This window comes from Barbus barbus, assembly GCF_936440315.1.
Source record: "Barbus barbus genome assembly, chromosome: 26".
NCBI lineage: Eukaryota > Metazoa > Chordata > Actinopteri > Cypriniformes > Cyprinidae > Barbus > Barbus barbus.
The window spans coordinates 15,156,118-15,170,069 of NC_136754.1; the positions used below are offsets into that span (position 1 = coordinate 15,156,118).

The window sequence follows — 13,952 nt, forward strand, 5'->3', positions numbered from 1 at the left end:
ACAGCCGGATTATTGCTACTAAAAACAAACACAACCAATCCCCTGAAAAATGCATCAAAATAAGTTTAAATCTTGTATTTTGCAAATAGGATACAGAATCTCTAATCTCAACCTTCAAATTCCCAATTTATTAATGCCCTAATTACTTTATTAACTCTGTTACATTTAGTATTAAAACAAGTCCAGCGACGCTAATAACTAGATCTGGCAACATGGTGGAGCATTTGCGCCAAGCTCGTTCACTCAGCTGCTGCGAGTCAGCCACATGAATTTATTCAGCGACATGATTTTAAATAATTTTTCATATGTTTTCAAATTTTATTTTTGAACATGAAACATTTACGGAGGTCTGGACCTCATAGCTGACGGGCCTGGATGTATAAAGTGAATGTGTAAACTAGCCTATATAAATAAAATGAGCGCAAATCAATAGCCGTGTTGAGGTCTATGTGCGTCAAAAATATCCTAAAAACGGTCCTAACTTCAAACCTTTTCGAAATCCAACTGTAAAAACGCATTACATTAGCCTTTTCTGTGAATGGCATCACATTTAATTATACAAGACGAAGAAAAGCGAGGTTTGATCAAGGCTTTTGGAGGGTCCAAATGATTTGTTGTGCTCTGTTGATAAAATACTCGTAAATGATCACAGACTCCAGCAATACATGATCTCCGAGTTACTTCAAGTTCAAGCGAGCTTTATTGTCATTCTGCTATGAGTACCGAACACTTTCTTTCCATTTCTTATTTTTCTACTAGTGCTCTTATTTAAGATTGTGGATGCTTGTCTCTTGACAAATTTGTATACAGTTTCACTGGAAAACAAGGAGAATAAAGTTATTATTCTTTTTTGATCAACATTTTCTGTAGTTTTAAACTGAAGATATTTGCAAAGTTATAATTATAATAAAAATAATCATTTCTTTAGTTATACAAGGCATATTTGTTAAATGAAAACTACGAATCGAACAGATTTGCATTTAAAATGGTATTTTCACATAATTTGAAGGACTTCCAGTTTAAGCCACGCCCACTTCTGGATCCATCCGAATACAAATAATTTTGAGATTGTCACAGATACAGATACAAATGATGGCTCCGCTGCACACCCCTAATATATACACACCCACATATACTATAATATGTTTTCAACATTAATCATAATAAGAAATGTTTCTTGAACTCCAAATTAACTAATTATTTTAACATGTTAAAACTGGCATAATTGCTGCTGAAAAAATATTTTCAATGTATTAAAATTATTCATAACAAAGTTATTACAAATATTTTAACATTAGCTGTTACTGGAAATTAATTATATTTAACAATAATACTAACAGTATCCCAAACTTTTATTCAAACCTTTTAGTATTTCTGTTTTAATTAATATTAGTATATAGGTTTTGAACATTATGTAAATAATGACAAAAATTATCATTTTTGGGTGAAAAACTATGATTATGTAATACAGTGCTGTTTAAATGGCTGATCTCTTCACAGTCATGAGCTGGATGTTGAGGAGCTTGCGGAGGTGCCGGTTGAGGAGGCATGGGATGCTCTCGGTCTGAGACGTGGTTCACAGCCCAAGTAAGACCCCAGACAGAGGCTAGACAGCCCTTTAGTGTGTTGAAAACAATCAGCGCCTCCATTAACATCCCAATGTTTTTTGTTTTGGCAGGTTTGACAGTGTTGTGAAGCTGAAACAAGGCCAAGCTCAATACACTGGCAGAAGGAGTGAGGAGAACAGAAAGCCTCCAGAGGAAAAAAAAAAAGCAGCCTGCAAAATCAACAAGCACATCTTCTTTACTGATGATGGACCACAAACCACAAAGCCAAAGATCAGCAAAGTCCTTCAAAAAGTTAGCTGTTTTTTGCTTCGTTTGCTTTTCACTTATGAAGAAATAATTTACCCGTAAAATCCTCCCCAAAGTTTTGTTTTGTTTCTTTTTTTTGTCTTAATTTGCCCAAAGACAATTGCATCAGGTCAGCCAAAGACTATTTTGAATGTTAGGGCTGCAGTGAGTAGATTAGATTTAATAGCTTTTGGGATGCAGTATTCTAATGAACACACTTGCACACTTTTTAATTTTAAAAGTTAAATATATTTATAAGTATGAACAAAATTAATTAAAACAGTGGCATTTAGCTTTAAGTATTTCTCACTGATTATTACAAGCACAGAAATTAATTAAGAGCAAGGCCTATTGCTCAGAGCTGATAATTTTAACAAAAAATGTTAAGAATTTTTAAAAAAAAATTTGCCTCTTGTTTATTTTAACATAAAACAAAGTGACTGTTTACATTAAAACCTGCCAGAAATGGCCGATTCACATACACAGGCACATTCGATCAGATACACTAACATTTAAAACTCCGAATTTTAAGCAGTCATTACTCCAGATTTCAGTGTCACGTGAGTCTTCAGAAATCATTCTAATATACTGTTTTGGTACTAAATAAAATATTTTTAACATTAATATCAATGTTGAAAGCAATTCTGCTGAATTTTGTGGAAATTATGATACATTTCTTCAGGAATAGTTGTTGAACATAATGTAAAAAAAAACAGCCTTTATTTGAAATAGAAATCTTTCATTATAAATGTCTCTACTACAGTCACTTATGATCAATTGAATGCATCCTAAGTAAATATTTAAATTTATTTTAAAATATTTATTTATTTAAATTTTGTTAGTATCCTTTTAGTATCCCTGTCAGATATGGCATTTAGAGACTCTTCTGGGGGATGAAGTTCTCATTTTTTTTAATGTAGTTTCTCATTTTTAAGCTCCTCTGTACTACTAGGCACTCAGATGTATGTCTTCAACAGCGGTGCTTCAACTGAGCGATGAAATGCGTATGTTTGCGTTGTTCCCTGAGGTTTTATTGAAACATGGATTTTGTGAGCTTTCATGCAAGATGCCTTACTACAGATCAGTCAAGCTCAGTGTAAACTGTTCTGAGTTTGTGTGTGAGAGGAGAATGGGCTAGAGAGTGGGCATAGAGCCAGCGAGAGCGGTGAGGCTGACACTTTATGCGGTCTGCACAGAGCTGCTTCATCTATCCCCCCCCCCCCCCCCCCCCCCCCCCCATCACAGCGCTGTCACGCAGCACCTGCTTACTGTGCTCTGTCAGCTCTCGTCAGACAGACAGTCTCACCCCTGACACTAACACACACGTTCCCAGCTGTCAAACACACTCAGGACAGGTTCAAACGCTTGCTCTTCATCACTGGCATGTTGAATATTCAAGAAGAAAAGAGACAAATTATTGTTTTCAACCCAGCACATCTAGTCATCTTGTGGGTGGATATTTTCAAGGTGGATTGCTGAGTTTAATGCCAAACCCCCAGCAGCCAGCTTAGGTTTCACGTAAGGCTGGATTTTAGCCAGTGAAGAGACTAGACCAATTTACTGCAGCGCTCTAGAATTGATTTCTCTGTAGCGCAAATTGATCTGGTAGAGGACGAAAACTTTACTGCATCAGACATTATCACTTGTATCTTTTCAGGCTGGATGCCTAAACAAGGGCTTCCTTTATCACATTGAGGCCTGCAGTTCTGCTGCTCTTAGCTGTGCCTGTGAAGGCTGTGTTTTCTTTTACCAAGGACCCATCAGTTTTTATTGATAATGTAAGAAGCTTATGTCTGCTACTTTTATCCTTTTTTTTTATTTTGCTACATTGATGAAAAAGCCTTTGGTGGAGAATAAATAAATAAATTAATTCCAAGGACCCCAAATATGATGATCCATTTGTGAGAAACTCTGTTCCCTCTTATTTATTTATTTATTTTTAGAAATTAATGTTTTTTTGTTCAGCAAGGACATTTAATTGATTAAAAAATTTCACTTTTACATAGCTACAAAATATTTCTATTTCAAATAAAAGCAGTTTTTTTTTACTTTCTGTTTATACTGGAAAATGTACCATGGTTTCCACAAAAATATGAAGCAGCACAATTTTTTTTTAACCTTAATTATAAGAAATGTTAGAATGATTTATGAAGGATCATGTGACACTGAAGACTGTAGTAATGATGCTGAAAATTCAGCTTTGTCACCATGGGAATAAATTAAATTTTAAAATAATTAAATAGAAAAGAGTGGTGTTAAATTGCAACAATGTTTCACAATATTACTGTTTTTAATCAAATAAATATAGCCTTAGTGCCCATAATAGACTAAACATTAAAAAAAACAATAAACAATAAAAAATGTAACTTTTGATCATTTGTAATATGTTTTTTTATATATATATTATAATATAAAATAATAATTACCGTTTGGATTACAATTGATCTGCATAACCCTTTTAATGATAAATGTTGTTCCAAAACAGCTTTACAGAAAATGTTACCTAGTAAAACTGATTATTAGAATGTGGTGTGCAGTATTTGGGTTTGTTCCTTCCTATACAAGCCCTATATTCTCTCATACCCTCACAGGTCCAGAGTTTCCTTCAGCAGGTTCAGACTGATGCTGACTCTGAGGAGGTGACTCCAGCCTCCATGCCTGAAGCCCTGTCTGAGCCATGTGAGAGAGCAGAAGATGGAAGTCTACCTACACGAAAGGAAGACGAGGAAAAAGCTGATGAAATAGAGTGTGAGAAGACTCCTCAGCTCAGCAGAAGATGTGAAATAAGTGAGAAACTTCAGCAGAACATTCAGCCAGAGCCAGAAGAAAGACAGGACAGTGATTCAGATCCTCGAGGAGAGCTGCAGCCCTTGGACATCCCTGACTTCTTACTCCCTAATGCTCCTGAGGACGCTGAGGGAGGTCAGCATTTAGCGCCATGCTTTTGCATGATACAAATGAGATAATCACAGTCTGTGAAACATACAAGCCAACCATTAACACAGTTAGGCTTCTCATTTGCCGTTCAAGGCAATTTGACATAATCATACTGTTGCTTTTCCCAGCAGAGAGCGTGCAAGCCTCTAAAAAGAACAAGAGAAGGAACCGGAAAAGGAGAAAGGATGTGGAGATGCCTCCTGAGATTGCAGCAGAACCTGAGCTGGCCAAGTACTGGGCACAACGCTACCGTCTGTTTTCCAGGTTCGATGAGGGCATCAAACTGGACCATGGTGAGTCAGCACAAAGCCACCATCTTCATTTTAGACAATTCATTAAATCATTGCATTTATTCAATTAGCAGATGCTTTTATCCAAAGCAACTTCAGTGCTGCAGCGTCTAGGACATTAAGTTTTAAACAGTGGAAGGTTACAAAGATAGACAACCTATTGAACTTAATTATTAGAAATTAATTATTCTTCTTAAATCTGGCTGATAAAAATGAATCGTATTGCAACATTTTTTTGTCTTTTGTGTTTATAACCACAATTTAAATCAAAGCCAGTGTAAGCCTAATAGATTAAAAATGTTAAAACAAAAACACAGTTGATATCTACTAATATCTAAGTTTTCCACTAAATAAACACAGTGAATCCTTTTTAAACATTTTCATGCATATTTGCATCAGTACAACAATGCAAATATACAGCAAAAAAAAACAATAAATAACAATAAAAAAATTTATGGATAAAAGTATGTCCCGCAGAGACCTCGGTGAACATTTCTTAACGTTGATGCAAATTAATTGTTGAGTTATGAATAGATTAATTGAAATTAACTGTTTGAAATGATTTGCAACAAACCCCCAATGCTGAAGTTTAAATCTTAACACTATCATACTTAAGTCATGAGAATAGAAGGGGTCACAAACTAATGACACATTTTAGAAAAATGGTCAAATGGTCAGATAAAATCATTGTCACAGTGTTAAGTTTGTATTACCAAAGAAAACTGCAAATACATTGAGTATTCAATGTATCACCCAGCCCTAATTCTTCTCAGTGTCAATTTTATATTTATACTGATAATTTGATGAGTGAACGGGGACAAAAGCTTGAGCAGGATTTGACTTATACCTTTGGGAATTAATAGGATTATGAAACAGTCCAAATAGCTATTGGGAGATACATAAATCAATAGCCCGCACAGCCTATGTAAGTGACGTCACTGGCAAACAAAAGTCTTTTTATTTTTTTGGAATAACGTGCACCAATGAATCATTCACAGTAAAACCAGTGACTTTAAGAAAAGCAGGGACCCACTGAGAAGTGAAGGACAGAGAATGATGTCAGTGTGAGGTTGTAGCAGCTGAAGGTGTGGGCTGTCTGACTGCGCTGGCTCTGTCTGCAGTGTTTGTGCTGATGCTAGACACGGAGCCCCTCATACCTCCTGTGTCAGGCCAGAGAAAAAGGGAGGGAGACAGCGAGCGAGCGAGATGGAGCAAGTGAGAGCAAGGCAGCAGGCAGCTTTTAGAGCGCTCAGGAGAGCACTCTTTTCTTTCCCCACGCTACACTTTACACAAATAGAGTGCTCAACCTCAGAGGAGGACAACCTTTAGCTCTGGTGCTTTACCTGTGTTATCCTCTCCACTGCCGTCTGCAAAGTGGGTCACTCTCTTAATGGACACAGTGTATTAAACTCAACATAAACCTGGTTGTTAATTGCTTTTCACTTGTCTAATTTTATCTTGTAAAAGGAATTTTATTTGCTGTATAGTCTTTTATACTTTTTAGTTTTTTTTACCATTTGGTCTTTTGACCATTTATTCTTTATATTAAAGAAAGAACAAGAGATGAAGTAAAAGGAAATGAGACCATGTGAATTTGAGCACCAAGGCTCAATGTGTAGAGCACAAGAATTTTTAAAAGAGGCAGCATTGCATAAGAAAAAATTAAGACTTGTTTTCATAAAGAGTATCTTTAAGTGTAATGTTTTTTTGTTTTGTGAACTTGATGCGGAATATAAATGGAAAAGATCTGCCAGTACAGTAAAACAAAATACACTTATGAATCAATAAATTAATCTTGTATTGAAGATATATTCTTTGAAGATACATTTTCATAAGTCTTAAAGGGATAGTTGACCCAAAATGGAAAATTGTGTCATTAATTACTCCCCCTCATGTCGTTCCAAACCCGTAAGACCCCTTTATTCATCTTCGGAACACAAATGAAGATATTTTTGAAGAAATCCGAGAGCTTTCTGACCCTGTATAGACAGCAACATAACTGACATGTTAAAGGCCCAGAAGGTTAGTAAGGACATTGTTAAAATAGTCCATTTGACATCAGTGGGTTCAACCTTAATGTTATGAGGTTACGAGAATATTTTATTTTATTTTTTTTTCGTGGTAGTGTCGTCAACAAAAACTGACACAGAAGAGAAGAAATTGAATAAAGTCATTATTTTTCTTTTCTTTTCTTTGGACACAAAAAGTATCCTCGTAGCTTCATAAAGCTTTTGATTAAAATAATCAAAAATATCTTGTGTTCTGAAGATGAACAAAGGTCTTACGGGTTTGGAACGACATGAGGGTGAGTAATTAATGACAGAATTTTCATTTTTGGGTGAACTAACACTTTAATATATTATGCAGGGTTGCTTCTCAGGTACATTCATCTTATTTTATTTTTTCATATATTTTAACTGGACATTATACACAAATATTAAGAATGTCATTGTAAATGCTACACTAAAAAAATAAATTACAGTTTCAATGATTTAGCAACACCTTCAAACCACCTGCAACACCGCAGCATTGTGGTGGTGACTTTTGCTAAAATAGCACCACATTTTTTCCAGAACATGTAAAATATAGTTTTTTTTTAATGTCACTGACCCCAAGTCACTTTCCTTGTTAAATTCAATGGCATATCTTTAATATAGAGTTAGGATTTAGTTTTTAATAGAGCTCATCTTGGGAAAGATGCCTTTTAATCAGCACCAAATGTCAAACGGTTTTTCTTGTGGTACTATCATGAAAGGTCCCCTTATTTGGGATTAGAAAAACTCTCCTCATGGACAGCAGATTTCTCTTTGAATTCTCCAAAGTACCATGACTAATGTGTTTTTATACGTCTCTCTCACTTTCGGATCATAACTCTTTCACTGGAATTCTGTTTGAAAGTGAGATCAGAGCCTCGTATCTATTCACTTATTCATGTCAACAGAGGCAGTAGCCCATAGCCACAGTGAGCCTCTTTTCCTTCAGCACTGCCTGATTGGACAGAGGATAGCGAGGGTAGATCAAGAGCGTGGGCTGAATTGTGCGTCTCCTGCACCCCCACCATAAAGAGGAGGGGGATTACCTCAAGGCTACAAAGATGCAAACCCACTCTTTTTACTACTGATACCCACCGAGAGGAACCAAACAACAAGCACAGTTATGACGTCAACATAATGCCAGTCAAGATGCAGACTTTTAAATGGAATGAGGAAATTTGGAGTGATTTTTATCAGCATGTGACCCTTCTAAAGGGCACTGGCATGCATTACCACTTCAGAGGCATTCACAAGACATTTTACTTTGATGTAACATATCCATGTGGAACAGGATGTTGAACAAGGAAAAAGGTTTGGTTATCCAACATTAACTAGTAGTCTGGAGCCAACAATGAAAAAAAACAAAACTTGTTCTAGTGAATTGTGCTTAACATAACCAGGAATGTGACTTAAAGTAAATGGGGTCTTCTGAGTTTCATAGGAATCAATCTAGCCATGGTTGTTTTTTTTTAATCTTTCAGTACTTAATATACTTTTTAATTGGAAAAAAATAGGAAAAAGTTTGTTCAAAAATCTGTCGTCAATTTAATAATTTACATCAAAACAATTCTCACATTTTAATGTAGTGTTAACCATATGAAAACAAAAGCAACATTTTAAATGTCTTTTCCTGAAATGTCATTTTCACAGATAGATAATTAAATATTAAGATCAATGTTATAGTACCTTTCTCTGTTCTGAAACACATTTAACTATGACATTTGTTAGTGGTGTTACTGAATAATTTTTTTTACAATCATTCATTTTGACCTTGAGTTATATGTGAAAGGAGATACTTTAATCGATGTAGCATGGTAGGTGTCACGGTTTGGTTTCTGTTTAGTTCCCGTTTGTCCTTATTTGGTCGGTAGTTAATCATTGTTTATTCCTTTCACCTGTCTTGTATTAATCATCTTGTTTCCTGATTAGTTTGTGTTCTTTATAAGCCTCGAGTTCAGCAATCCTCTTCGTCGTGTCTCAAAGTAATGTTATGTTTATGCTGTTTATCCAGTTGTTAATAAGTTTACTCAATTAAAGTACCTGATTATTCTGCATCCCTCATCGTCCTGTCTCCTACTTCAGCAACGCGTAACAGTTTTAAAACATTTTCAGGTGGAAATGTCACTGCAATTATAAATTGACTCCAATGTAATTATTTGTTATTAGTGTTGACAGTGTGTTTTTCTGTAATATTTGGTCCTTTTTTCGGAGCTTATGCAAATTTAAGGTACCACTTACAGTATATGTGCTTAGAAAAGCAAGTTCTCTTTACTCGGGGGGGCACCTGTACTTGACAGGCTCTTGGTGCCGCTCGCTGTCCAGACCTCTCACTGTAAACAGGAAGTGCTGAACGTGGTTGCTCCAGACCAGTGATTGTTACTTTAGCAGGTGTTCTATTCTCAGTGGAGAGAGAAATACGAGAGGCGGAAAAACAGAGATGCGTTTGTAGAGGCTAAAAGCAGATGGTGTTGGTCTCCACAGAATCAGAGGAGGACAAGCTCTGTTAAACTCCAGTCTCTCTGTGCTCTCTGACTGCTTCTGCCACAGCTCTCTCTCACAGATACATGCAACACCCTAAAAACGTGAAGATCCAGCATCTGATGCCATGTTTTAAAGTGTCACAGCTTTCAAGAATGATGAACTGCTTGGAGATACAGAGGGAGTCTGCTTTAAGGTCATCCTATCTTGGACACATTGTGCAGCTTCTCCTAGAAAGATATGGTTTTCTGCCATCACATGATGAATTAACAAAATAAAAAAAGATCATCCTTTTGCCACCAGAAGCTCCTCCTAATATGGGGCTAAGCTATATATTTAGAGAGGGGAGACGGTGTTTGATGTAAGAAGAGCCAAGCTTCAGCTCTTCAAATAGAAAACCAAAACTGCAGACTCCCTCTGGTGGTCAAAGTGTCAAATTCTACCACATTTGTAATAAAAAGATGCATTTAGGTTTAACTATAATTTGAATAATATTCTGCTAATCTTAATATTTAGTTTGAGAAGGACAAATGCATGAACTGATAAAAGCCTTTTGCTTCTAATTTGAATTGTGATGTGCATAACCTGTGACTCTGTTCTGTCCACAGAGGGCTGGTTCTCAGTGACTCCTGAGAAGATAGCAGAACACATTGCTCTGAGAGTGCAGGACAGCTTCAGCACGGAGCTCATTATCGATGCCTTCTGTGGTGTCGGTGGCAATGCCATTCAGTTTGCCCTCACTGGTAAAAGAGGTACAGTTGTATTTCATATTGCCATGTCAACACAGTCCTACCATGCTAACACCAAAACAATTGTCTTGAGAAACCATCTGAAATTTGATTTTATTTGTAATTAATTGATCTATTTTAGCATTTGAGGTTGACCATATAGTATTGTTGTTTAAAAAAAATGTCCATGTGGCTATGTTAAAAAAAAGCCCCCAAAAAACGATAGCAATCTATGTATATATATATATATACACACACACACACACACACACACACACATTTACTTAACTATCTAAATGGGGACATTGCATAGGCGTAATGGTTTTTATACTGTACAAACTGTATGTGTTATTGCCCTACACCTAAACTTAGCCATCACGGGAGACATTTTTACAATTTCAAAAAAACTTTGTTTAGTTTATTTTTAAACCCGTTTTACAAATGAGGACGTCCCCAAAGGGAGGTTTTTGGAGATGTTGTCAGGTTTACCTCACTTTTGGGTACAAATTTGTCCCCAAAATATGGTTAAGTACACACACACACATTTTTCCAACCACAAATATAATTTTTTATCAATTAAAATTAATTTAGATATTTTTGGATTGTTTTTGTAATTCATAATATTTAGGAATATTCAAAATGCAAATATCTTTTTGAAAAGTCTCTTATGCTTGCCAAGGCTGAATTTATTTGATCAAATATACAGTAAAAAGGGATATTATGAGATGTTACAATTTAAAATGAATGTTTTCTATTTTTATATATTTTAAAATATAATTTATTCTTTTGATGGAAAAGCTGAATTTTCAGCTACTATTACCGTCTTCAGTGTCACATGATTCTTCAGAAATCATTCTAATATGTTGAAAATTGCGCTGCTTGAAATTTTTTCAGGATACTTTGATGAATAGAAAGTTAAAAGCATTTATTTAAATTATATATTTTTTGTAACACTATAAATGTCTTTACTGTCACTTTTGATCAATTTAATGGGTCCTTGCTCAATAAAACTATTCATTTCTTTTTTTATAAAAACAATCTTACCCCAAATGTTTGAACAGTTGTGTATATTTACTCGCATGTATTCAAGGTGTAATGTAAATGTGTTAGTACTTGATGATTATACCATATGAGAATCTTAAAGTCAGTAAATAAAATGTTTCCTGAAAATTGTATAAAAAATTTTCAAAACCATAATTACAAAAAGAATAATACTGAACTTATTTGTTTTTCTTTATCGTGTCCACTCTTGTTTGTCGTTGACCCTTTTGTAAGTGAAGTTGTTTTTCTCCTCCTGACATCCAGTGATCGCCATCGATATCGACCCTGTACGGCTGGCTCTGGCACAGCACAATGCAGAAGTGTACGGTGTGGCGCACCAGATAGAGTTTGTGCAGGGAGACTTCCTGCAGTTGGCTCCGCGCCTGCGAGGAGACATGGTTTTCCTCAGTCCCCCGTGGGGAGGACCAGAGTACCTCAGTGCTGACGTCTTCAACATCAAGACCATGATGACTCCTGATGGATATCCTTTAAGTCTTACGCTCTGTACTTTTATTCTAGGCAGTGCCTCTTTCTTTTCAAATGAGGTTTTCATAAAAATTTTGAATCAAAGGTTCAGATTTGTCCTTTTTCACATCACTCCTCTTTGTGGAAGTTATGATATACTTTCTAATGTATGTGGTCATGTTGCTTCAAACCAACTATTCCTACTTCCTTAACTATCTATACATTTGACATTTTCAGGTTGTCAAAAATGATTTCAGACAATATTGTCTATTTTCTTCCTCGAAACGCAGACAAGGAACAGGTAACACTTTTATTTATTTACATGAATAATTTGTTTTTCATTTTTATAATCATTTTTTCTTTTTTATAATTTGTTTTATAATTTAAAAACACAATTATCTTTTTTGTATTGATGCTAAAAGTTTATCAAGTTTTTTTTTCCACTTGGAGAACCTAGTAAATTAATATATTGCATTTATTTCATAATAAGTATAGTTCAAATCTATTAACATATGTACTGACATATCGCTTGAGACTTACTGATATAAAAAATATCAAATTTTATTTGGCATACTAAACACAATACATGTTTCTTAATATTAAGCCTAAAATGTGGTTCAATGTCACTATTGATGAGAATTGTATGATCTTTGAAAAATATCAGTCTTTAAATGCAAGATATTTAAAGTGTACCTGAAGTATACTTGTAATAGTTTCACTTTAGCACAATCAAATATACTTAAGTATACTTTAGCTGGACTTCAGCACTACTTTTGCACAATTAAACAGCGTTAAGTACAAAATAGTTTGCTCCGATTTAGCAGACTTTAAGTATACTAGTTTAGTATGCCAAAAATACAACTGCAGGGTATTTTTATTTGGCACATAAATATGTAAATGTATTTACATTAAATGTTTTTTCAAATACATTTTAGCATATTTATTTTTCACTAGGGGATGTACACTAGTGTATGGATGAATTTAGTGTTAGCATACATGGACGTAAAGGCATCAAACTCTTATTTTAATTGGACAGGGCCTAAATGAAGTCATCTGATTTTAAAATTAGTACACATGGCTGCTGTACACTTATTCTTAGATATGCATCTAGTTTCAGTTATCATTTATTGTGTCCTGTGTGTCAGGCAACACAAAATAAACTTAGTGCCAAAGTCCATTCGCTGATATCTTATACTTAAGTCAGAAATTGAGTTAATTTCACAGAATACACTATGTATGTCTGGGTTTAGTTTAGTGCATCTGATATTTGTCAATTGCAGCTCTATAGTGGTTTTTGAATTCTCTGAAAGGTCTTGTTGTCTGGTGCAGTGTGGTTGCACCTTCTGAAACCACATTCATTTCCGGAGCATTCTGTGTTTGACTGTAGCAAATTTCTTCACTAATATCTAAAGTAAATACATCATTACCTTTTGCCCATATGTATTAGTGACTTTCTTGTGATTGAATTCAGCAACATTTCTCCCTAAACCAAGATACTGTGTTTATATTACGCTGACATGTTGATATTGCCAACTAATGACCACGTCGTCTGTGATGGTATCTCACACCTGCTCTGCCTCTTTTTTTTTTCTTTTTTTTTCTTTCTGTCTTTCACTCTGTGTAGATTGCGTTGCTCGCCGGCCCAGGTGGAAAAGTGGAAGTGGAGCAGAACTTTCTGAACAACAAACTGAAAACAATTACTGCATACTTTGGCAACTTAATTAAGTCAAAAACATAAAGCCTTTTATTTTGACCTTTGGCAGTCATTTATGTTAGCTGTACTTAAAGCACTTAAATTGTACTGTTTTGTAAAGCCATTGATGATGAATTTTTCATAAAATGTACATTTTGTGTCTTTGTGATGCTGCTAGTATACAGTAATGCTTATTTTAACTTGGATCTGTTGTTTTTCCCAATATTGATACTTATCTATTAAAGTTCATTTGAAGAAATAAAGGAAGTTTTAAAATTCTAAAAAAAAAATCTATCTATCTATCTATCTATCTATCTATCTATCTATCTGTCTGTCTATCTATCTATCTATCTATCTATCTATCTATCTATCTATCTATCTATCTATCTATCTATCTATCTATCTGTCTATCTGTCTGTCTGTCTGTCTGTCTG

At 35.0% G+C, this 13,952-nt stretch overlaps 1 protein-coding gene across 9 annotated transcripts in view; it reads left to right on the top strand.

The window, feature by feature from the left end:
* Positions 1–13,798, top strand: part of LOC306846274 (trimethylguanosine synthase-like) — a 28,467-nt gene extending 14,669 nt beyond the window's left edge. For 4 of the 9 annotated variants that reach the window (XM_079379524.1, XM_079379528.1, XM_079379523.1 and 1 more), the window contains 8 exons: positions 1,501–1,587; positions 1,679–1,859; positions 4,445–4,775; positions 4,919–5,083; positions 10,200–10,343; positions 11,625–11,841; positions 12,048–12,126; positions 13,450–13,798. In XM_079379524.1, coding sequence (XP_079235650.1) covers positions 1,501–1,587; positions 1,679–1,859; positions 4,445–4,775; positions 4,919–5,083; positions 10,200–10,343; positions 11,625–11,841; positions 12,048–12,126; positions 13,450–13,563 — 1,318 coding nt within the window. In that variant the 3' untranslated portion in view covers positions 13,564–13,798. Of the gene's footprint in view, positions 1–1,500; positions 1,588–1,678; positions 1,860–4,444; positions 4,776–4,918; positions 5,084–6,201; positions 6,366–10,199; positions 10,344–11,624; positions 11,842–12,047; positions 12,127–13,449 lie in introns of those variants that run through there. The other 5 variants (XM_079379526.1, XM_079379530.1, XM_079379525.1 and 2 more) reach the window with 2 other exon arrangements.
* The last annotated feature ends 154 nt before the right edge of the window (positions 13,799–13,952 follow it).